Source organism: Hoplias malabaricus, chromosome 16 (assembly GCF_029633855.1).
Source record: "Hoplias malabaricus isolate fHopMal1 chromosome 16, fHopMal1.hap1, whole genome shotgun sequence".
Taxonomy (NCBI): domain Eukaryota; kingdom Metazoa; phylum Chordata; class Actinopteri; order Characiformes; family Erythrinidae; genus Hoplias; species Hoplias malabaricus.
In genome coordinates, this window is record NC_089815.1 from 19,994,989 (window position 1) to 20,019,861 (window position 24,873).

Genomic DNA, 24,873 nt, shown 5'->3' on the forward strand with positions numbered 1-24,873 from the left:
GGGATGTTTCAGTCTGTTCTTTCTACATAGAATAGTTAATATTCAATAATACATGAAAATTAAAGTTTGTCAAAAGCCTAATTTCCTGCAGGACGTTCAGATAAATCACTTCTTATTTAATCAGAAAAAAAAAAAAAAAATATATATATATATATATATATATATATATATATATATATATATATATATATATATATATATATATATATATATTATTTCTGAGAGAATTAGATCTGGATCTCCTACTTTAAAAACATTTTAAAATAGAATAACCCGGACATTTTTTTGTAATATGTCTATGTCAAGAAATATGGGATAAAATGAGCCATTCTAATTCTGTCCCACATGTATGTAGAGTGCAGGCACTTACAGAATGTCCTGCCTCTTTGTTTCTCAAATCATCACACTGGACCAGTACTTGTGTGAGAGGACAAAGAAAAGGTTAGGCAAAGCAAAACAAACACAGTGAATACAGAGAAATGTGCACAGATTAAGGCAAAAATGAGAAAGACAAACAAGTCAAAATGATTAAAAACCCAGTATTTCTGTCCAGTAATATTTATTTAATTATAATCATAATTCACATAAGGCCCATCATTATCTCTTCCTACCTGCAGACACAAAATGTATGTTGTTTGAATCCTACACCTCAACAGTAAAGTTGTTGTGTCCGTATATGATCTGATCAACAACCAGCTACATCTAGCCACATTTAACTCCTTCACAGCTGCCCTTAGTTTGATGCTGAACTGCACAAGCAGGGACGTAGCAGACTTGGCTACAAATCCCCTAAAACCTCCACCTGTCTTACATGTGTTTGCCACCCATGTTTCCTTACCTCAGCAGCCAAGTCTGCATACTTCAGCTTCTTCCTTTTAAATGTTTCATCTACTGCATCCTCAAATGGATCTGCTAACTCTGCTAACAATGTCTGGCATCAGTGTACTTAACACAATACACTGTGGTGCCTGCAGTTTTTACCTATGTCCACCAGCAATTTTGAATCTCATGCTTCACCTCATCTACCAATATTTCTAGCCTGCAAACATTCTCAAAAACATTCTCCCTCACACACAAACCTAACCATTTTATTACTACAGACACTCATCAGTGCATTAACCTCTAGGTGTTTGCTGTCCAACAAACATTTGATTATGTCTCCATGTATTGGTATAACCTGTGACAAACTAACCTTACAAGCTGATAGAATATGCTTCAGCATGCCAACCCCTTTACATAATCCACAACTAGAGTCTTCACCTATCCACTGTTCAAAATTTTGCGGCATTGTTTCATAGTTTCTCCCAGCAAAAACTTAACACGACTTGCCTCCATCACCCACAACTCTTGCCAGGAAATCTTCTGCATCTCTAGATGCTCCCATCAAAGCCACAGACCTGGTTTTGCCTGTGACGCTGCTGTTGCCCACAGTGCCTTTTCTTCCTGCTTGCAAGTAAATCTAGTCATCATTTGCCTTCTCTCTGGTGATGTGGCCTTGCTGAAAGCTTTCCATGGATCACCTGACCCAAAGCTTGCTCTTCTTCTGAATGTGTATTGATTTAAGCAGTTTTAATGATAAGAATTATTAAATGTTATAATGCTTAATGGAAAATGAACCATGATATTACAATGGTAATGGTGAGAAGGCATATGCAGGTAGCAGTAGATGATGGGTGAGCAGCAGGTCTGCTGAGAATATCAGGAGACCTTGGCAGGCAGTTTTCCATTAGTGTCAGACAAGCCAGGTGAACATACAGCTTCTCTTAAAAGAGCAAAAAAGATGGAGTTTGTTTGGTATGGCTTTATTTTTGGCTCAGGCTCGCTGTCAGGCTTTATCTATTTCTATTTTAATGCTATTTGCTTTCTATTTGATTCAAAAGAAAAAAATAAATAATGATTGTAGGATGTCTTGGACTGTATCTGGGATGTATGTAGAGTGCACTATTTGAGCTCTGAAATATTCTCTTCTGCAGCCATAATTTTTTTTTTCTATGATTTGACAAGCGACTTAATGCATTATATGGCCCGGCGATGTGGTCTATCTGTTACAGGAAGAGCTGCGTTGTGCACCATCTAGGGAGGGGGCGCTATTTTGGTTTTGACCGAAGTTTCCCCTGTCCGGTGACGAATCGCGCTAACAGCCAATCAGACTGCGGGCCTGAATCGCGGCGAGCTCCCGCCAATTCTGAGTGAAGCGGGAGTACGGCGGAGGGCAACGGTGGGACTAGAGACAACAACACCTCACCGAACTCCGGAATAAAGAGCTCGGCGAGGACACCTTAAATTAATTTTTAATCCTTCCCAATTACGAAGTAAATGAACAAGTGACCTTGTTTTCTTTAAGTACAACGAGGCTCGTTAAGGTTTCCTCGTACCCCGTTTTCCGTTGTTTTGCGTTGTTCCGAGCGCGGATCGGTCTTTCGGATGGTGGTGGTGATGCTCGCGGCCGAAGACCCATCTGTGGACGGGCCTTTAGCCTCCACTCCACGCAGAGGTCCGAACAGAAGTGTTTATTGTTGTTCTCACGCTTGTGCCCTATTGTTGAAGAAAGTTTAAACGAACCGCAGACAACGCTAACCGAACATGCTAACTAAGTTAGCTTAGAATTACTGTAAAGGCAATTAAGTTAGCAAGATGTGCTGTGTGACCCAGGTTAAACGTCTAGACTGGTTTTGTCCTCTTAACTTGAGCAAACATGATAGACTTTTTGTGATTAATGACTTTTTCAACGGTAGTATATTTAAAACTTCAGAACTTTTCAAACTCCCAATGTTCCTTTCCACCTTAAACGGTCAATGTTACTGTGTGGCGGCTCACAAACTGCTGCACCATTTAAGGTGGAAGGGGAAAGTAAGCTCAGTAGCTAACTTAAGCAACATGTTTAGCCTGTTATATTAAGCTATTTGAGACATGCCAGCATTGGATAACGTTTTTCTTTACGAACTCAACCAGTTTATCTGTGTTTAACGCGGTCTTTTGAGTGTGTTTTAAAGTTGTCGAGTGTTTGAAGTGTGTGTCTAACTGTTCAGGCCTAGAGACTACCCATAATGGATTCAGTGAATGGCGGGAGACCAAATAAAGCAAAGTTTTCTTGTAAAGGGATATTTTGTTGTTGGGATTTAGTCGCTAATTTTACCCTCTTGGAAAAGAATGAAATATATCCATATCATATTTACAAGGTTACATTCACCACTGTTGTTGAGTGATGTGCAGGCAATATATTTACTGTGTTTACTCTGGTTATGGTTAATATTTCACGAAGGTCTCGGTAGGTAGTTAAATTAGACTTAACACTTAAACGATTTTTTTACTTGTGGCATTGTGTCATGGTTGCCTTAATTAAAAATAACCCCACCCCACACAACTTCTGCAGCCCCGAGTTACTAAAGCTCGTTCTAAGACTGGTAATTAAAAATGTCGCGTTTCTTTATACAGGTATGGATTGCGTGGGAAAAGCAAGTACTGCCACCAAGAAGCTTGTTCAAGGTATTGTTAAATAATTGTTAGTTATATTAATACAAAGGTGAAATTCGAAAATGAAAGAAGTGATTTGTACAGATTATATGTTTAATTATGTTTGTTTTTTAGTTTGAAGAAATAGTTCTCAACATTCATAATATATTTATATACACACCAATCTTCCATAACCTTCCATATTGCCTTGTTTCTTTACCGTTTTATTATCTCAGCACTCCGTTATGTAGTTTTATAGTTCAAACTCTGGTCCATCTGTTGCTCTCCATATGTTGTTAGCCCCCTCTTTATCCCTCTACATCAATAGTCAATGACGCCAATGGTGGGTCATTCTCGGCATTGCATTGATATTAATTCTGCAACAAGTGAATAAAAATAAAAATCTAGTATTGCCGCTGACTTAGACAATGCCCACTTATATTTTATTGTTCAAGAACATTAAATAATAATATTGGCTCTTCTGTTGCTCCATAATTTGTTATTTAGTCCTAGATTATTTCATGTCCATGAGTCATACATCACTGGTCACAGGACCAGTATCCTTTGGCTGGATATATATTCTTTTAGTTGTGGCAGCACTGCTACTACACGTTAACATGCCACCACACCACATGGAGCATTATATTGCTCTCAGACATCCACCATTCAAATAATGCTTTATGGTGTTTCTCTCAGGATCAACAAATTATGCAGAACGGTGAAAATTAACTATATGTTAAAGGGAAATGATGAAATGGACAGTGAGTGTAAAACAGTTAGCATCTCATTGTTTTTGGCTCAGTCATGTGTGTTTATATAGGTTCTTTACTATATAATTAAATGGTGAAAACACAGAATTGAATTATCTCAGATTATCTGGGACTATAGATTATATATTGTCGCTGTGCGATTAAAAACTTGTATCACCATTTTTGTGGATTTTTAGTTTACAATATAATTTGAACTCAACATCTTTCATTCACATTGTGTGAACATTTCATGATGAATGGGTCAGTAGAAATGCTCCAAAATTACTTCCACTAAAAGTTAGTTTTTTACCTTCTGTAAAGTTACTATTTTGGGTGATACAGGTTTTATATTGAACAGTAAACACATTTTTTACAACTTGTAATTTTTAGTTTACTCTAATTATATAAAACATATTAATATTGCTTTTTTGACTATGTAGCATTGTTTTGTATTTGTCAATGTATATTTAAAAATATATATTTATTTATCCATTTGATCTTTTATATGATACTCTCTTTGCAGCTCGTCTTCCCTTCAAGCGACTTAACCCTGAACCCAAGGACAGCAGGGAGACCAAAAGAACAAGAACGGGTCCTTCTGCTCTACCTACCCTTGAAGCCAGTGCTTTAGATAGGGAGAATGAAGTAGATGTGCCCTCCCTACCCCTGCAGTGTAGACCGCCGTTGGTAAATGGACGCGGGCCTCTTGATAGTTTTATGAGTCGGAAAAAGTGTTCTTCGGTTAGTGCTACTTCTGCTGATATTATTGACCTAACAGAGGACTCTAACTCCACTGATGTGGTCAAGGTAAAGCCCTCTGCACCCCTGAAAGCTTCCTGTCTCCTTTCAAGTGGTGCTGCTCAAAACGGCCAGGATGCCATTGAGACAAAAGATCCAGAAACGGCTTCTGCTGTCACCCAGTCAACAGAAGAAAACAAAGGGACAAATGAAGAGGAGGACACTTCTGAGATGGACAACACTCTGGAATTAGAACCTGAGAGTGAGAACCAAAAGGAGGAGCAGGAGGCTGAAATTAGTCAGAATGAATCTCAGTTGTCACCTGAATCCACCAGCTCTATATCACTTATTGAGAGTTCACCAGAGCCAAGCAAGATCACACAAACTACTCCTGTCTCTGTAAGTAGATGCAGAATTCCAGTAGGACTTTCCAAATCGTTTTGAAAAGGGTAAAAAGTAAATGCATACAAACATTGAACAAGGGGCAGTTTAACAGTGCAACATAACATAAATGCAGGTTTTCTCTCCATTAATGATGCAGTAAACTATATTTCACTATTAAAAGAATGTGTACATATAATATGTAGTATGTGTGTAGGTTTGTGAGCGTGACAGTGCTGTTCATGAAATGTAATAAAGCTGAATTGTTATTTTTGCCATTAATCATTCTAAGAGTGTCAGAATATGAGCACAGAAAAATGCATGGCAACAAGTCATTTTAAAATGTATTTCATTGAACAGTTTCTGCAGGAGTTTTACTATGCTGAGCGGTTCGAGGAAAAATTGGCATTGTTCAGGCTTGAGTATGGCTTTCATAAGCAAAACAAACTCTTGGAAGTTTACAGTGCTAGCCTATGGCTTTTTCTCTAATTTGGTTTAAATGCCTGTATGGAGATGAATACTTTTTAAAAAATATATATATATTTTCCGTGCAGGTACCAAGGACAAACACTGAGAAAAAAGTAAAACGACGCTCACTCAAGGTAAAAATCTGCATAGGAATTCTCAAGGTTTATTATTTTTATTTAATTTCACCATTTCATCAGTTTTTCATCAAGAGTATGCTGCTTTTGAAAACTGAACTGAGGTTTTAAATGTATTTAAGCTAATTGATGCCTAATATTCTAAAGGTTAAGCATGCTTGTGTCTTAGAATGCACAGGAATTGGAAGATAGGCAGCGTCAACGAGAAGAAAAACAACGGCAAAAGCAGGAGGCTAAAGCTGCTGTAGAGAAGAAGAGAGAGGAAGCACGCAAACTGAAAGAACAGAAAGAAAAAGAGAAAAAAGAGAAGAAAGAGAAAGAGGAAAAGGAACGGCGGGAGAAAAAGGAACGGGAAGATAAAGAGAAGGCAGAGAGGGTTCGGGCAAAAGAAGAGCAGCGCAAAGTAAAGATAGAGTGAGTGACAATTATGTTTTTAGTCTGATATTCTTTTTTTCCCTGGAATGCCTGTTGATGTGATTCTGTTATTAAAGGGCTAAACTTGAAGAAAGAAGAAAGAAAGAAGAGGAAAAACGGTTGAAAGAAGAGAAAGAGGTTGGGTCTAGAGTTTAAGGATTTATGCAGATTATTATCATTATTTTTGTTTTATATAAATATTGTAGTGTTGGTATGTTTATTATTTACTGACTAATTCTTTTAAATACAAAAATGCATTGTGGTAAGTAATAACAATGTTCTTTTCTCTAAATCGCAGCGAATGAAAGCTGAAAAGGCTGAGATCACACGATTTTTACAGAAGCAGAAGATTCAATTAGTGCCAAAGGTAAGATTACAATACAAATATTTTATTTAGGGGATTGGCGCCCCCTCCAGGGTTAATAAGCGGTTTCAGACAGTGAATTGATGAATGAATATTTTATTTATTTATTTTGTGTATATTTATTGATTGGTAATTTGGTAAACTTGAATTTAAATGTCACTATTTCAGACACTGGCATCTGTCTGTGGGAAGTTTGCACCTTTTGAGATCAAAGAGCACATGATATTGGCACCACTGTCCCGAGTTCAGTGTGATGAAGCAATTTTGGAGGGCCTTGATCAATACCTGGCACAACCAGATACTTCTCTGAACGGCTTGAAGGACTGGACATCTCACAAACCCCGCAAGTCAGGCCCAACTTTACCCAGATGCACAAACACTATGAGGTCAGACCACAAGTATATTTAGTTGTATGTGTAGTAAGTGAATAACTATAGCCACATAATTTAGTATAAATTTCTCCTATTTCTTTTGTTTTTTTATCAGTGATTGTTTAATGGTCATTGATGACTTGAAACCCGATAATGTTCCTGACCATAAACACTATAGACGAATGAAGCTTCTGCAGTTTCATGAAAACTATCGCCCTGCATACTGGGGAACATGGAGCAAAAAAAGCACCTACATATCTCCTCGGTGCCCTTTAAGGCAGGACAAGGTATAAAGCAGATATTACTCCCATTCCTCTTTATTGCTAGGGCCTTTTGTGTTTGTGAAATAAGTTGTTTGTTTATTTATTCTCCTTCAGTAAGCAGTGTTCTAAAAAATAAAGTGCACTTCAATGTGTATCTAATTTTATTCCTGAACTGAAAATTGGATTTGTGCACTACAATTAGCAGAAAATTGCTCTTTTAATATGGTTCAATTCTGATAATACGTTTTCACTTAGCAAACTGACATAATTTGAATAGGGTGTTCAATTATTTGCGTGTGACTGTGCACTCTTGTATTTTTGACAAGTAGGTAAATTAAAGTAGTACATAATTGTATTTTAGGAGCTATTGGACTATGATGTGGACAGTGATGAAGAGTGGGAAGAAGAAGAGCCTGGGGAGTCTTTGTCACAAAGTGAAGGGGTGAGGTTTATTTGTTTTTACAAATTTGTTCAAGCATTTTTTAAAAAATATAAAATGTTTTCCCCTCGATATACATTTCGTGTGTGGGTAGATTAGGTGATACGGTGATGCGATTGGATGTTGGTGGCGACTGATATATATATATATATATACACACACATACAGGGTGGGCCATTTATATGGATACACCTTAATAAATTGAGAATGGTTGGTGATATTAACTTCCTGTTTGTGGCACATTAGTATATGGGAGGGGGGAAACTTTTCAAGATGCGTGGTGACCATGGTGGCCAGTTTGGATCCAACTTTATTTTTTTTAATGGGAAGAGGGTCATGTGACACATCAGACTTATTGGGAATTTCACAAGAAAAACAGTGGTGTGCTTGGTTTTAACGTAATTTTATTCTTTCATGAGTTATTTACAAGTTTCTGACCACTTATAAAATTTGTTTAAAGTGCTGCCCATTGTGTTGGATTGTCAGTGCAACTCTCTTCTCCCACTCTTCACACACTGATGACCCCAAAGATTGTCTAAGGGGGTCAGATCAGGAGACTTTGGTGGCCATTCAACTGGCCCATGATGACCAATCCACTTTCCAGGAAACTGTTCATCTAGGAATGCTCGGACCTGACACCCATAATGTGGTGGTGCACCATCTTGCTGGAAATTCTCAGGGAATGGGCCAGCTTCAGTGCATAAAGAGGGAAATGCATCATCATGTAGCAATTTTGCATATCCGGTAGCATTGAGGTTTCCATTGATGAAGAATGCCCCCACTACCTTTGTACCCCATATACCACACCCCCACTATTTTTGTACCCCATATACCACACCATACCATCAATTTTTCCAGTGTGGGTTAGTGTCAGACCAATTGAATGGTTTTGTTTGTTAACTTCACCATTCACATAAACGTTTGGCTCATCACTGAACAAAATCTGTGTAAACTGCAAATTTCCATTCTGCAAATTCAGTGCGCCAATCTGTGTCATCCTCGTTGAGATGCTGCAGCAGCTGGAGTTTGTAAATGTGCCATTTGTGAGTAGCTCATATCTGCAGAAGGGATCTTCGACGGATGCCACTCCAGTGACATGAATGAAGCTAGGACAGTCACTGATGTTTCTTCATTAGTGACAGTTTTCATGTGTCCACATTTTAGCAAACCCAACACTGAACCAGTTTCACGAAACTTGGCAAGCAGTTTGCTAACTGTAGCATGGGAGATGGGTGGTCTCGTAGGGTGTCTTGCATTGAAATCTGCTGCAATGACCCGGTTGCTGCGTTCACCAGAAATCAACACAATTTCTATCTGCTAAATGCGACATGTCAGTGGCTGTAAACAAAGAGAAACTTGTAAATAACTCATGAAAGAATAAAGTTAAAATCAAGCACACCATTTTTTCTTGTGAAATTCTAAATACGTTTTGTTTCACATGACCCTCATCCCATTGGGAAAAAAAACCAAAAGTTGGATCCAAAATGGCTACCACAGTCACCACCCATCTTGAAAAGTTTCCCCCCTCCCATATGTGCCACAAAGAGGAAGTTAATATCACCCACCATTCCCATTTTATTAAGGTGTATCCATATAAATGGCCCACCCTGTATATTAAATAAATAACAGCAGACTCTCTCTCACTGCAAGAGGTTTTATTTATTCCCTTGCTTAATCCACACATTTATCTCTTATAAAGTTGTTGAACCTGGAATAAAGAGTTGTTTTATTGTCTGAGCTGCGTGCTGCAGTTTTCTGTCCGAGCTTTGTTGTGTTTGATCTAAGCTCGCTCCCTGAAACTTTTAGTCAGTAAATTAAGATATTATAATGCACACAATTTTAAAAACTACTCTGAAATGTTATAAAGTAAAAATAAATGTTTCTTTGACCCAGTTTTTTTTTCTGTGTGCAGACCTGTATTTTATATCCCTTGACAAAAACAAACAAGGAAATACTAGTATTGTAACTTTCAATAATCATTAATCATGATAATCACATGTTGTATTGATTACATTTTTAATTTTGTTGACATCACTTATGCGAAGTCACATTGTTTTGGAAGGAAAGCAGTAACAGTCTTGTACTTTGGTAGGATGATGATGATGATGGAGGAGAGGATGATGATGAAGATGGTGGTGATGGCTTCTTTGTACCACATGGTTATCTTTCTGATGGGGAAGGAGCACTTGAGGATGAGGTATGCCTGGCTGCACCCACATTTTAAATAAATGTTGACTTTGTATCACAAACTTAATAGAAAAATATATCACTCCAATTTTAAATATAATTTAATATCTTTAGTGTGGCAGTATGTATTAATGTGTTTGTACATGTGTAGGAGGGTGGTGATCTTGAAATGCAGAAGTTGCGTCAGAAGTTAAAAGCTCGGGAGTGGGATGAACTCATGGCTAAGAAGAAGCTGAAGATCCTGGAGCCAGTTATGACAGGTTGTGTATGGGAAGGAGAGGAGCCGCTGTCAGAGTTGCTGCAGCCCTATGCAGTTTGTTTGCTTGAGTCTCTCCCTAGAGAGGAGCCCATCTCACCTGAAGATGATGCCTCACGCAAGCAGAGAAAAGAGCAATGTAAGGATGGATTTTGTTCTTTGCCTTTTTGTTCGATTGGTAAAACAAGATGTATTTTTGTTAGATGGTATGCACATTTGTATTAACCTTTGATCTAATGTGGTTTGTTTCTCTGTTTTTCAGTGCTCTCCCAGCTGCTTCCCTTACTCCATGGTAATGTAAATAGCAGTAAGGTTATTATCACAGAGTTTCAGGAATTCTGTCGCCAGCAATCGCCCCCCTCAACTGGCAGTCCTCAGAATTCTGACAACGTTCCCCCAAGGTGAGATATAGGAACTAAATTTTTATAAGCCGCGTACAGCTATTCTTTTTTTTTTGTAATTTATATTTTTATCTTTCATCCTTTTGACATTTCATTCAGGTAATATATATTGTGTTTAGTTTGTCTTGTACAGAAGAGGTTAGAATGTAAATTTATATTGTGAAAATCACATTTTTAAATTAAAATTAGTGTTGCACCGATAACACTGGCACTTAAACATAGATACAGATACCACTGGTGTGTTGGAAATGGGCCCCCTACTCACTTTTCCCTACATGTAGTACACAGGGCACTTTTTTGGACACCCCATGAAGCAGATACTGACGTGCATGCGTGCCGCTCGAATTTAAAGATGGAGCAAAATATAAACAGATTGAATATTTCACGCTACTGTTTTTGTAGAATTTTATGGCGATTTGAAAAATGTCACGCGCACTACATGACTTGGCATAACACACTACATGACTTGGCATAACACACTACATGACTCCAAACTCCCCAACCAAACAGACAACTTGAATTTCCTAGAAGGCACAGATAAATATGGATGAACACCTCGGTGTGGTAATTTGCCCTGCTGTTTGTGTAGACCCACAAAGAAAAATGCGTAAAAAATATCTTTGGTCTTGGAAAAACATAGCGTCGCTACACACCGCAGCAGGAGCTGGAGATTATTAGAATAGAACATAGTTCCGCCTTAAATTGTTCAGAAATATTAGTGGTAGCTGGTGCATGCTCCATAGTTCTGCGACATTTAAGGTGGAAATTAATCTTAGAATAAAGTTGGAATAAATGCTGTAACAGCGTGTTCTTTGGCTCACAATGTTCTCCTAAAGGTGCTACTTGTTACTTGGGGATGTGCATCCAGCTCTATGTAATGTATTGTAGTTCTTGTTCAGCCCAGAATTGGTGGAGAGTTTACTCTACGTGACTACATCCAAAGTCGGGTTGAAAAAAAAATCAAACGTTTGATATGCTGCGACTGGTCTGAAATCCTCTTCCCGTTTTAAGGCAGAGAAATGTAAAATTGGGCTAAAAGTCATTTAGTGTAACCCCAGCATGCCAAAGAACACTGACTTCATTCAAGCAACCACAAAGAAGCACACTAACACAGGTCAGCAGGAGTCCTTGTAAAGTGCATTTCACAGTCATTACAAATATCCTCATGACAGTGTAAAAAGCTGTTCAGTCGGGCTTAGTAGAATTATGCCTTTCTGCTTGTATTTGTTACTGCATTGTGGATTTTTCTTTTTTTTTTTTTGTTGTTGTTTGTTTATGTCTCTGAAACATTTTAAATTTTTTGATGTGCAGTCAATAAAGAAAATGTTCATTCAAGCTTATTATATCTTAGCGATACAGAACACTGCTTTAACAAAATAAAAGCTGTAAGTATAGCAATATAAATATCTGGATTTATAGGCACCTATCTAGTAGTTCAGATAGTTAGTATCTTGTACTCTGTATCTGCGAATACTTGAACACAAAATATCTACATTGGAAGGGAAAAAGTGGTATCTGTGCATCTTTAGTTAAAATATGTATGTAATTTCTATGTATTTAATGAATATGCAGTTCCACATTTTTCCCCTCTATAAAACTGACTTAATATTATTAATTTCCTTTTAATCTGAACTCAGGATTCATGTGAAGCGTCTCATAAAAGAGAATGCAGTATATGAGAAACGCTCCACCTATAGACGCTGCTGCTGGTACATACATGCTGATGTCCTGACTCGCTTTGGGCAGGAAGCTCTACCTGTGCCCTGCAAATGGACCTACCTCACATCTGGAGCTCACATGTCCCGAGATGAACTCACAGGGCCACAGTCAGGCTCACAGAGCACTTCTCCTAGTGCACCCCAGTCCACATCCAGCACCCCCTCCAACAAGAGAAAAAGTATCAGCAATCACTCCATCACCAAATACATGAAGAAATGTGCTGACACTGAACAGGTAGAGCTTGTGTATTTATATTTATATATATATATATATATATATATATTTATATTATTTTTATATATATATATATAGGAGGAGACTTAGAGATTTATATATTTCAAGCACGTAGTTGCATGAAATGCTATAATACTAATTAACTAATAATGGTGGGAAAATGAATGGCAAACGAGCTACAAATTGTTTATTGCGCCCTTTAGGGTGAGGCAATGGAAACTGATGGATTTCAAGCAGATACTGAAGATGATGAAGATGACTGCATTATTTTAAATGAACAGTCTGGTAAGTAAAATATTGGGGGATATCCAAGGCCTGTTTTACTGAAACGTTCCAGTCCTGAAATCTTACATGTACAAAAAACTTGATATTGAATTTACGACAGTAATCATGGCAGAATAACTTTATGATAATAACTAAATATTTCCAGATAAGTGATTAATAGGAAAATTATAACAAAACAAATAAATAACATCCTAATTATAGAATAATCAGTTGTCTTGCCTTGCCTTGTTTTATTTAGCTGAAATATGGAGGAAATGTGAGATTTTTAAAACATAATGAGTTTTACACAGTTATGGAGATCAGCTGGCCAGATAACAGGCACATTAGCACAGCAAGGCAGATGGTTCTCCAGCAAACTGAGGCTTAAAACCCACATATTTAGAGGATAATTCCTCAAACCTGTGAATTTCACTGAAAATAATTGTATTTTTATAATTCTGGATAACAGGAAAGTTTTGCATTTCCAGTGATATTTTCAATGTTGTTTTCCACATACAGGGTTTCACACACTATTTCAGATATACTTAAATTTTATAGTGCTACAGAGCCCCCTAAATGCAAGAACCATTTATGCTTGCTATATGTAACTTCCTAAATTGAATCTGGATACTAACATGTAGCACAGGAAGTTAACTATTACTGAAATAAATCCTAAAGGAGACACTGAACTGATGGTGATGCCCTGTAAAGAACATCAGTCAGTGACAGTTGCTGTACATGGAACACATCAGAACTGTTTAAATATATCACATTACCAATATTGAAACATTTAATATCACAGTGTATATTGATGATGAATTAATGTCCAGCACTGGTGTATGATCATTATCAGTGCTGCAATGAAATTGATGTGGTGGCAATGTTGGTCTCTGGAGCTGAGAATGAGTGTAAAAGCAAAGAGATGGTACTAATGTTATGATATGACAATTGTTTAATATCTGAATAATCAGGCTTTCAAAATTTAAAAAGGTTTAATTTAAAAACATTTATTTCCAGACCATATACAGAAAGTAATTGTGAATTCACTCTGTGCTGAAGAATATATTATGGAAATTGTCCTGTGGAGCAAATTTGAAACAAGACCCATTTTGTGTAATAAATGTACATTCTGGCATCGTTAAATACATTATATTATTTTCTTAAATTAAATGATGTCTAAAGTAGAGAAACAATAGCAAATAGAAACTAGGCAAGCCTAGTTTTGCCGGACTGTCATTAGCCACATAGTCATTGTCACAAAGGTGTTTCTGGCATTTCAAAAACGGGAAAGCCCAAAATACATCCCCTTGTCATTGGAAGGGCTGGAGAAGCTTTGGTGCTTCATGTCAATGTCTTTTACATGTGGTTTTTATGTGATTGTGTTGTACAGAAAACATGGAGGGCAGGACTAACAAATACAGACGTGAAAAAGGAGCACAAAGATTGGTTCATAATATACAACACTGGCATCAGTGTTTCTCTTTTTAATTTTATTTAAAAATAAATATTAGATCTACCACCAAAGAACAAGAACATTTTGTCCATTTTAACAATTACAATTACTTATTCAATGTAACAGGTTAAAGCATGTGAAGTTTTAAGGAGGCTGTGCGCAGCTATATGGAGTTTTATAAACACACTAAATTGGTGGAAATGCCACAAAATGTCTCCCCACCACTTCCCTTTACGATGTTTCATGGAAAGACGCACCCTCACGTGAAATAAGACAAATTCAGCAGTCCTCTCTCTGTGAGAGATAGATTGTGTTAAATGTTGAAAACGAGCTTCTGAGCTAACCAACGCTGAGCTGAGGCGCTGGTCAACAAGTATGTTTTTGTGCCAAACAGCCCTAGACAACACATTTTTTATTTAGTAATGAAAATCTATTGACATCAAGCTAGTTTCAACCCAAATATCACTTGGCAAGTCAGCATGAATCCTGCTAAACCTGTTATTTGTTAATTGGCTTTAGAGTAAAAAAAATAACTGAGTCTATCATTTTGAGCTGTGATCGAATGGTTGTTGGCTGAATAACAACCAACATCAATCAACCATGATTACACCACAGCATTGCTAAATTAATATTTATTCTAATATGAATTTGAACAATAGCTCTGCAGATCATAATTGAGTACTAAATATATCTGTAATACAGTCCCAGATTTCTAACTAGAAGAGAAATGCAAAGGGACAGGGTGACTTAACCTTGACTGATCTCTTTCCCTCTGCCATTGATTTCAGGATCTTCTGAACAAGATGGCCAGACGTCCACAACAGAAGTCAAGAATGCTGAACCCGTGGACACAAAAATTGGTGACACTGCTCTGTCCCTCCCCTGTCCAACACCAGCTACTGCCTGAGACCCAGCACGTTGTTCAGTGTGTGTAGGGCTAAAGGAGTCTAGTCTACAATCATTGGGAACAGTATTAGGGACCACTCAAATGAGCAGTTATTCCGATTAAATTAAGCATCTGATCATTAATTGTAATATAGTTCCAATGGACAATTTTAAGCTCAGTACAAGTTATTTTGAAGAGGCAGCTAAGGTTTAATTCTCTGCCCTTTTCAATGAGTGGTGGTGGGCTTACTCAGACTGTCTAAGCTCTGCTGGTCCACGGGTGGTCCAAACATCTTAACTTTGTATGACTTGGAGTAGTAGCTGTTTGCTGAACTTATAGCTCAGTGTCAGCCTATTTTTTATTACATAAAGTATAAATATATATATATGTGATTTTTCTTTTTCAGAATACTTGAACTGGGTTATTTCATTAAAAAAAAAATAATTCTTGACAATGTATCGCACTTTTATGCCTTTACTGTTCTTATCCATGTCTTGGATCACGTGTGTGCCTGCTCGCGTTCTGATAGATTGCCCCTTAGACACTTGGAGCTATTGGAGAAAAAAAATGAGGGGCCAGAAAGAACCTGCATGTGCTGTTTATCCTCCAAGCTGCTAAACACGGTGTAAATGATATTTCAAACCTCTATGTAGAAGGTTCGAATAATGGTTTAGAGGTTTGGAAATATTATGTGACCATTCACAACCTTTTCCCTTGGCGTAATGTTTGAATCTTCATAATAATGGCATCATTTGCAGTTGTTTAATAACATGTTTAAATAAAGCATTATTGAAAATAAATAGAATTAAAAAAAAAAACAAAATCTCTTAATGTAAGCCACAACTGATGCTGAAAAACATTCTTCAATGCACCATGTCTCATACAGTGAAACATGCTTTCATCATTCTTGCACAGCAGGACAATGAAACATACAGCATCTGTTGCAGTGAATGTATGCACTATGATGGTAGAAACAAACACCCACAGCGCAGCCGTTTGACAGCGGGGTGAGGCTTAGGTGCTTTACCAAAGGTGAAAATGGGAGTAGAAACTGCTATTACTTCACTGCCCCTATTTTTATCTTCTGTAACAGGCCACAGCTGGCCTCATTTGAAAATAAATGTTGCAAATGAAGGAAGAGGTTGAATTTAGGGAAAAGTAGGCTAACTTTTAACATGAATACATAAACGTTTACAAAATAATAAATTTGGGTGTGACGAGGTTGAAGCAAAAACATCTGGTGCGCCTGTGTGTGTTTGTACGAAATACGTGTCAAAACAGACACGTGAGGAAGCATTTTTAAACTTTTATTACATACTGTAAATTAGTTAAAAGCAACAGAACTTGGCTATTGTAGACAAAGCATATGGTATTTTCTTGTGCTATTAATATATTTCCATTAAACATACAACTAAAACGTCTCCAAACAGAAACAAATACTTTAACAAGCAAATCGCTCATATGCTGTTTTCTGCAGATACTAGGAACTAACATACATACTGTACTAGCTACTTGGGTAAATGAATTGCAGTCTGTTTTCTAATGCATTGGGAGTGGACACTTACTGTTGTGAGGAGGTAGGTTGTTGTCATCCTGTTTTTTTTTTTTTGTAGTGTTCAGTATTGAATCCTTTTGCAATGGTTTCATAATTATATAGATTTTCAGAACTGTGCAAGGTAATAAAGCTGAAATGGGTAAGAAATTAACTGGTGTGCTTTAAATGAATGATGTGAAACAGTTAACTACACCTGTATGGTGACACAGTTACCAAGGTGTAAAAAATCTGAGGCTTTAAACACAATTTCTCAACATATATTGTTCTTAGTTTAACATGTTTTCCCTCTGTTGAACTAAAATGGCTCCCCAACTCAATTTTTCAGGGACCATTTATTAAAACTAAGGGAGCAATGATTTAAGGTTCACCTAGTTAAACTAAGGGGCTGATTAATTCAGTTAAGTGAATTATTAAATTAATCATTTATTAAGTTGAGGGAAAGTTGTAAACACCTATTTTTTCTCTTTTACCTTGACATCTTTGCAACCTTGAACATACTTGCAAACAATATCTGGTTGTGCAGATTAGTTTTAACAGCATATTTAACAACAATTTTTGTTAAAATAGCCTCAAAGTGCTTTTAATTTTTCCATTTATATATTTTCTTTTTTTTAAATATCAAAGCTTCGGTCAAACAGGATCGGATACAGGGACCAGTTTTACAGCAGCATCACAGTGCAATAGAAATGATTTCACTCTCCAGCATGTGAATGATACACTGAACATAACCACAGGAACCTTTCTTCAATGAGACAAACAATCATGCTCAGACAGAAGATGCAACAGTCCCTTTGCTCAGCTGTGAGAATGCTGACTCTGGTTCCAAGGAGCCATTTCTAAGCTGCTTAATCACTGGCTAACCACAGACATCTCCCATTTTTCTCAGTCTGTTACATCCTATCAGCACTTGCGGTAATGCCGTGAGCCTGTGAAACTGAACTGTGTGGACTCCAACAGGGAAAGGAGGCTGTTAACAGAAGAGAGGAAACAGGAGGCACAGGCAGATCAAGCAGGAGGGAAGTTCATCCAGGGTTCAGCTTAGGGTTTTAATGTTCTCAAGAAGTTCTTCTTGCAGCAACGAACTGCTCTGTCCTCCAGCTGCAGCAATGTCGGCCTGGACCGCAGCATCCCAGGAGAAGGTCAGCAGGGCTGCAGGAGCCTGAGGAAAAGGAGGGAAGCTATGAAAGGAAATTAGCAATTCCAGTGTCTATTCTCAAAATGTCAGGCAAGTGAACAGACAGTCCAAAAACTACATTTCTTTTAACATTAAACAGTGGACTGGCCACCTGAAAGCTCAGATTCCTGTTTGCCCATTTTTCCTGCTTCCAACACACAAACTTGAAGCTCTGATTCTTCATTTGCCACATAATAAATCCCACAATTTCGCGTGCTACTCAAACAAGATAATCATTATTCACTTAAACTCATTGGTTTCATCTTGTGCTTGATCAGTTGTGTGTGTGTGTGTGTTTGTATCTTATATTAACTTACGTACAAGATTACATTCATTCAATGCCAATTCCTCATCCTCCTTCAACTTTTGGCCACCAGGTGCCAACAATTCAAAAGGCTGCCAGCTGCTCTCCAAAGAATCTCGCACAAACTGATACAACGCTGCCACTCTCTCCCAGGCCAAGAAAGTCCCTATCAATTAAATATTGATCAGAATATCAAGTAAATAGCAATAAAATATTGATACAAATATGAGAACAAAAGTTCAGAAATATAGAAAAATAACTGTCAGTCTCAGTTCACTATGTTAAAAAACACTGGTTGTGAAAGTATCTGATCTTAGGGATGTCTGCAGAATACTTGAATACCTTGTAGTATGTTGCCATCTGGTAACCGTATTCTCAGAAGAGCATAGTTGTACTTTCTCCTCTCCCTTTGCTCATCCTTTTCCCGCATGGCTTTTGTCCGCAGCATGGAGTTTCTTTCAACTATCTCGCTTCTGAAAGTTATTTGTCAGAAAGCCAAAACGAATTAAAATCATTCCATCAAAAACCATTTGTTAATACAATCAACTGCAAAACAACAGCAAATATATGATCTCCAAGAATCAGATTTACCAAACATACCATTGGAGATTTATATATATTAATAACACATTCCTTAAATAAAGGTACATTATGGCTTCATATTTTCTCATTATTGTGCTGTGTCCATTCTAAAATTACATACTATAGTCTGTTTCCCTGCACATTTTGTTATTTCCTGTTCACGCTGTCCTTCAATGGTCAAGAGCAAATATGATTTGGCTGGTTGCTTATTCTCAGCGCTCCAGTGACAATGTGATGATGGCTTGTTAGTGTGTGCTTCGCTGGCGGAACAGGCACAAAATGCTGCTGAAGCTGTGTCTAATCTACTCATATCAACGCAATATATATTTTGCATTGACAAAAGACATTGAGCTTTCTGGATACTGAAGTTTAACAGATATTCTTAAGAATAATTATTGGCTTTCGCACTTCTGCTGCTGTTCTCTTTTGAGCTCTTCAGCAGTGAGGTTGTAAAAGTCTGGTGGCAGTTCAAAGCGTGTGGCGTGTTGGGAGGGTCTGAAAGCCTGAGGCTGGCGATCCAGCTTGGCTCGGACAGGCTCTCCATTCTGCAGTTGCTCTTTCCTCTCTTTCATCTGCTCTAGAGCTTCAGCCTGCTGCTCTGGCAGGACCAGGAACTCCTCGGTGCCCTCTGGACAACACCAGCAAGAGATAATGGATTTAGTCAACGTTTATACAGGCCTATATAATACAGGCATATATAATAGGTATCAACTTCACCTCACATAGGAGAACAAACCAAACGATGCTTGTGTAAATGAGAATGAAGCTACAGAATCATGTTTTTAAACTATGTGAAAAAACAACTGCCCTATACATTGTGTGATCTAACAGGATGAATGGACGAATTTTCTCCAGGGCTCTCCTACACTTGCAGAACATAATTCACTTTTACTGCACTGTCCTGAAATCCTCATATTTTCAACATTGTGCCAATACCAGCTTATGAAATTATAATAAAAACTGACAAGATTTTGCTCAGTGAAAATTTACAGTGAATCCATATGGATTTTAAATAAATAAATAAGAGTGAGAAAAAGACCTTAATTTTTATAATTTATTTTACTATATTATAGTATATTATATAAATACGGGTGCAATATCGGGCATATCTGCTGATTTGATAATGTCCATAAATTAAAATATATAGAATAGCATCCCTATGTACGCAAATTCATTTTAGTTCATGTTCATGTTGAGTCCGGAGCACAAGGCAGGAACACACCCTGGAGGGGGTGTCAGTCCTTCACAGGGCGACACACTCACACCTACGGACACTTTTGAGTTGCCAATCCACCTACCAATTTGTGTTTCTGGACTGTGGGAGGAAAACAGAGCACCCGGAGGAAACCCACACGGACACAGGGAGAACACACCTCACAGAAACTGCCTAGTGATAACATTTTGCATTTTAATTTACCTTGCCCTTCCACTGGCAGCATTTTACTCTCGAATCCCAGAGCCTGCAAGTACTCCCGAGTCCCCTCGATTCCACTGACCTTCTCCTGAAACAGAATAAAAGAGAAACTGATGGTTCCTATAATACTCACTTTTTTCCTCTTACTCACAAGACTTGAGTGATATGACAATATGAATTCTACTATAACCACTATAAGACTTTATGAGAACATTGGCAGTACTGTAAGTACTAAAAGAAGCAATCAGGCTTTTTCTCCAATAATCCTTTCTTGTTTTATACTGACACTTGGTGTGATTAAACCTATTAATTAAATCTGTATTAAACCTAGTTCAAATGTCTACACTCATGGGAGAATTCATTCAGATTTTTACCTAATGCAAGTTGCATTTCATAGAAAACAATACTAATAATCTGTTCCATATATGTTGTTTCTTAGAGGTAAATAAATGATCTATTACTCCTTAAAATGACAAATCTTCAAAAACAAAATATTACGTTTTGTATCATGTACTGTGATTAGATATTTACGTATGTTGGCATATTTTTTATAACACCACTTCTACTTACCTGAAAGATTTTATTGCTGAGCTTAATCTTTCTGTATTTCTCTTCTGTGGGATTCTTACAGATGTTGTCAATATATCTGAAATGTATTTAGGGAAAACGTGCTTTGAAGTTTTTTTTTTTTTTTTTTTAAATACACAAGAAAACAGATTCTTTAAAGTGCTCACTTGCTGATGATATCCACAGCAGCCTTTACTTTCTCCCTGTCCTTGTTGAAGGTGTGGATCATCATAATAGAAGCCTCCACTGGATTCTCAGAGAATTTCTGTAACAAGGGAATCCGCATAAGTAAATCTTCCCACATAAAAAAGACAATCCAGTGCATTTTTCACACATTATTCACTGTATTTGTGTAAATACACACACCATGAGAATGGCCTCTTTAATGTGCACCTCTCTCTCGCTCTTTGTTAACATCTGGCCAGTCAATGGACAAATAAAATACACTCCAGACACAGAGAAACATGCAGCGTCCTTCACTGGAACCTGGAGAAAACATAATGCAGAACTAGGAATTAGAAGGTCAAGTATCTATCTTAATTGCCAGTGTAAATTAGGCATAAACAAATTCTTGCCTGAGCATCCACATGTTCAAGTCCTGTTGCTGTGGCCGCAGCCTCAGCCTCAAGCTCCTTCTTCACTGCAAGAGAAGTGTTATCAGGCACATATCATAGAAAAAGTTGTAGTTTTTCTCAATTTTATTTAAGTGACAGAAACTGACTGTGCATGTAGGCACTGTGACTTTATTTAATGCTCACTGGTTATTTGGTCATTGCTTACTAATCCAAAAGAGACAATGTTATTTAAATGTGATTTCCAGTCAAACAATGCTATCAAATTATAATGGAGAATAGTATATACATCCTCTGAGACAGAATTTTTCTAAATTCCATTGGGGAAACACTGCTGGCTTCAGCACAAATAAAGAAGAACACATAATGCTCAAACTGAGTGCAAGTCCCCTGAAAAGAACTGAAGCTACAAGTCGCAGAGTGGATACAATTGATTTTGAGGGAAACAAATTATTTTGTGTAATTTTATTTAAATTTATCTTCTTTGCTTTTTATTCTTGATAAATAAATGTTACGAACACATATGTAATGATTACTTCAACTGGAGATAAAAAAGGCTAGTCTTTCACTGTTGCAGAGTATTGTATAAAAAGTAGTTGAATCTTGTCTCCAACACTGATGGTCATAGTTTTAAACAGCAACATATTAATATTATAGCACTATTGAATATTTGAAATATTCATGGAAATGCCTTAAAGAGTTTTATTGCAAAGCATCAATGGATCTTCACAGTGTATTGGAGTTATAGGAGTAAGGGCACACTTGTCTGTCAGTGATAGGTTAAGAATAGGTAACTGACCTTGGTTCCTGATGGCATCCTGGGATGTGTGCATGCGTGGACGATGCTGCTGTTCCACTCTTGCCAGTGCAGCAGCACCAGCTCTCTGAGCACTTTCATTGGGAGCATGGCGTGATTTCACCTGGGTGCTGGGCTGAGCCTCCGGAGTCTTACTGCTGAAAACCAAAACAAACACAAACTAGTCATTGTTATTACTAATAACACCATGTGCAGCAGCAGATGTCTAACTGAATGACTCACACACCAAATGCCTAGATATAGGGTTAAGGTGAGGCTTGAATAGTATAGTAGTTTCACTATGATGTGCTATTAGTTACCAATAGATAAAAATAGTTAGATTTTAAGCTGTTATTTGTTACATGAGCTCTGTCAAATCAAGATATTTTAAACATATTATTGGAAAAAAATATTTTAAGACAATCTGCAAATACTAGATTTTCTTTACACTGGTTCCTATTTCTTATTGAATAGACAAATAGAAATGGCCTAAAATAAATAGCTTGATAGGAATTCACCATTCTCCACAAAATTAACCTTTTGAAGATGAGTTTTTAGTTAAACCGTGTATATAAAAATCTTGAGCTCAGTAAATATTGGTATTGAGCCTGAGAGCATGTTTCAGAACCTATCTACTATAAAACAGGCTTGAAAGAAGAAAGTTTAAGTCAGAAAGGCCTATCCCAGTAAACAAGGAACGTCCCTGGACGTTCAGAATAGGTCTAAAAGTAGTCTGTCCGTCAATGACATATTTTAAACGTCAATGGACGTCCAAAATCTATCTTAATAAGTTACTTAAGTGGTGACCAACCGATAATGTCAGTGGACGTCCAAAATGCCTTTTATACAAGTAATTTATTTCGGGACCAATTAATAACGTCAATGAACGTCCAAAATACGTCTAATAGTCGTCTTTTCAATGTCTGTGTTTGGACGTCATTTCAACTTTCGTTTTCAACCTTAAGAGAACGTTGATTAGACGGCAGCCATTACGTTATTTCAACGTTGAATCAACGGCTAATTGTTTACTGGGATCGCTTGCATTCATGACTGTTTTAGACCCACACTCAACTGCTATGGTGTTTTATTTATTTATTTTTTTTTTTTAATTGTTATTACATTTGTGTTGATAAGTGTTATATAACTTGTTTTAGGCACTCGGAGTTAAATAAGATGTTTTGTCCTGGACCACGCTAAAACTCTTAAACAGCTGTGGGCTGAAAATGGGAATGCCGTCTAAATACAATGGTTAAATGTATGTAACCTGGCACAAAAAAAAACTGTCAAATATAAAGACTATATATTAAAAACAAGGTTCACATACTGCGTTAAATTCTTCTGCTTAAAGAAATTGAGAAGAATCCAGTCTGCTGTGATATTACCACTTGCGCAGTTAAAGACCGCAAGAGAAACAACCCGATACAGGAAGACTGTAAATATGGTTTCATCAGATCCGCTATAAAAATAACTGTACCTTAGTGATCAAGCTAAATCTGCCGAGTTTAACAGTAAGCAGCTGTCAAAGCTGTGAGGTTAAATAACCCTTACTCTACCTGGCGTCGTCAGCAAGTTTCTTCCCTGGTCCCGCGGATTTGAATTTAATATCCTTTTTGATGTCTTCGAAAAACTTCTTCATTGTTAGAGCTACAGTATTAAACGGCAGTAAATTACTGGTTGGACCTACTAACCGAGCCCGCTAATCTGTTTACATGCTCAGGGAGAGGGAAGGGCAGGAAACGAGAAAAGTTCTTTTAGCGACCTCTAACGCAACGGTGGTCTAAATACCATGAAGCGCTATTCTTGTCGTGTCCAATGTCCTGAAAATATGTAGAGAGATTACTCTCAAAATACTTTACAAATGCGTAAATGTTAATCCACAAATAAAACACAAGTCACAAATATGTTTCACTGTTCACAAATGAACACATCCCAATCTGTGTCTCACAGTCTGCAGTTTGTACAAATACAGTTACATTCATAAATACATGTTTTTGGTTTTCATAGATATATCACAATTTTATGCGAAATTAAAAACATGTTTAAATTTACATTGCAAATATTTGTAAAGTCGAAGTTTCATATTTAAAATTTATTTGTAAATTGTCGAATCTGCGTTTGTGGATCGAGTCACTCGCGTGTTTTCCGTGACTTGCATTTGTTCGTTTCCTCTCGCGGGTTTTTGGATTTTGAGACTTTCCTCTCGCATTTCACCCGATCCACATACAAATGCTGCCTGATTCACAAATGTGGCCCGCAGGCGAACAACCCACAGCTAGGTAGCACTGTTGTTTTAGGCCGTGGGGGGCAACTTTAAATGGAGACGCATTTGCGCAACATTTAATGTGGAAGTTCGAACAAAAAGCCCCCAAGCCGCTGAATTCAGCTTCATATCACAGACCGTTAGGAGCGGGGGATCACTGTGGAACACTTTTAAATGTGCCCTAAATTTAACGACGCTAATGTCCAGCGGAACATTCCTAATTTCGCTGCAGACTAGGGTTGTCAAATAAAATACGTTAAAACCATCCCGTATTTGGACTAAAATGGTGTTACTTACTGGACTGATATGTTTCGAAATTTTGAGATTGGATTGTTAAAACGGGTGATTTGTTTCAGACAGATGCTCTCCCTCAGACGAAGGGAGGGGCAGATACCCCACGGATCTGAAACAGAATATGCGCTTCTCATTGGTCATCACTTTTATTTAGCCAATCAGCAGCCAGAGTTAGCTGTCT

At 37.4% G+C, this 24,873-nt stretch overlaps 2 protein-coding genes across 6 annotated transcripts; one reads left to right on the forward strand and one right to left on the reverse strand.

The window, feature by feature from the left end:
- Positions 1–2,146: 2,146 nt before the first annotated feature.
- Positions 2,147–15,892, forward strand: chaf1a (chromatin assembly factor 1, subunit A (p150)). Of its 2 annotated transcripts, none has more exons than XM_066648405.1 (16): positions 2,147–2,494; positions 3,436–3,486; positions 4,726–5,339; positions 5,876–5,923; positions 6,093–6,337; positions 6,415–6,475; positions 6,636–6,704; positions 6,870–7,087; positions 7,188–7,359; positions 7,697–7,777; positions 9,867–9,971; positions 10,113–10,356; positions 10,480–10,618; positions 12,256–12,571; positions 12,775–12,856; positions 15,077–15,892. In XM_066648405.1, exons 1-16 carry the CDS (start codon positions 2,425–2,427, stop codon positions 15,193–15,195), a joined length of 2,634 nt encoding a protein of 877 aa, XP_066504502.1. In that variant the 5' UTR covers positions 2,147–2,424; the 3' UTR covers positions 15,196–15,892. The 2 variants fall into 2 exon arrangements, with proteins under 2 accessions (XP_066504502.1, XP_066504503.1); XM_066648406.1 differs by having other exon boundaries at positions 2,149–2,312.
- Positions 15,893–16,510: 618 nt separating this feature from the next.
- On the reverse strand, positions 16,511–24,844 carry ubxn6 (UBX domain protein 6). Of its 4 annotated transcripts, XM_066648410.1 has the most exons (12): positions 24,696–24,748; positions 23,692–23,782; positions 22,142–22,296; positions 21,346–21,410; positions 21,137–21,256; positions 20,938–21,035; positions 20,774–20,849; positions 20,207–20,291; positions 19,198–19,417; positions 18,550–18,680; positions 18,225–18,373; positions 16,517–17,888 (listed from the first exon to the last, which is right to left on the reverse strand). In XM_066648410.1, the coding sequence occupies exons 2-12, from the start codon at positions 23,772–23,774 to the stop codon at positions 17,763–17,765; spliced, it is 1,308 nt and encodes a 435-aa protein (XP_066504507.1). In that variant the 5' UTR covers positions 23,775–23,782; positions 24,696–24,748; the 3' UTR covers positions 16,517–17,762. The 4 variants fall into 4 exon arrangements, with proteins under 4 accessions (XP_066504506.1, XP_066504507.1, XP_066504505.1 ...); XM_066648409.1 differs by lacking the exon at positions 23,692–23,782 and having other exon boundaries at positions 16,511–17,888; positions 18,221–18,373; positions 24,696–24,844; XM_066648408.1 differs by lacking the exon at positions 23,692–23,782 and having other exon boundaries at positions 24,696–24,841.
- Positions 24,845–24,873: the final 29 nt, after the last annotated feature.

What these genes read in the sequence shown, in the direction of transcription:
- chaf1a (XM_066648405.1), top strand. Translation starts at nt 2,425, where the DNA reads ATGGTGGTGGTGATGCTCGCGGCCGAAGACCCATCTGTGGACGGGCCT. An exon ending in TCTGACAACGTTCCCCCAAG is followed by an intron (nt 10,619 to 12,255) that starts GTGAGATATAGG and finishes ATCTGAACTCAG; the next exon opens with GATTCATGTGAAGCGTCTCA. An exon ending in TATTTTAAATGAACAGTCTG is followed by an intron (nt 12,857 to 15,076) that starts GTAAGTAAAATA and finishes CATTGATTTCAG; the next exon opens with GATCTTCTGAACAAGATGGC.
- ubxn6 (XM_066648408.1), bottom strand. Translation starts at nt 24,826, where the DNA reads ATGAGAAGCGCATATTCTGTTTCAGATCCGTGGGGTATCTGCCCCTCC. An exon ending in TTAAAGAGGCCATTCTCATG is followed by an intron (nt 21,036 to 21,136) that starts GTGTGTGTATTT and finishes CCCTTGTTACAG; the next exon opens with AAATTCTCTGAGAATCCAGT. An exon ending in GCTGTGGATATCATCAGCAA is followed by an intron (nt 20,850 to 20,937) that starts GTGAGCACTTTA and finishes AATACATTTCAG; the next exon opens with ATATATTGACAACATCTGTA.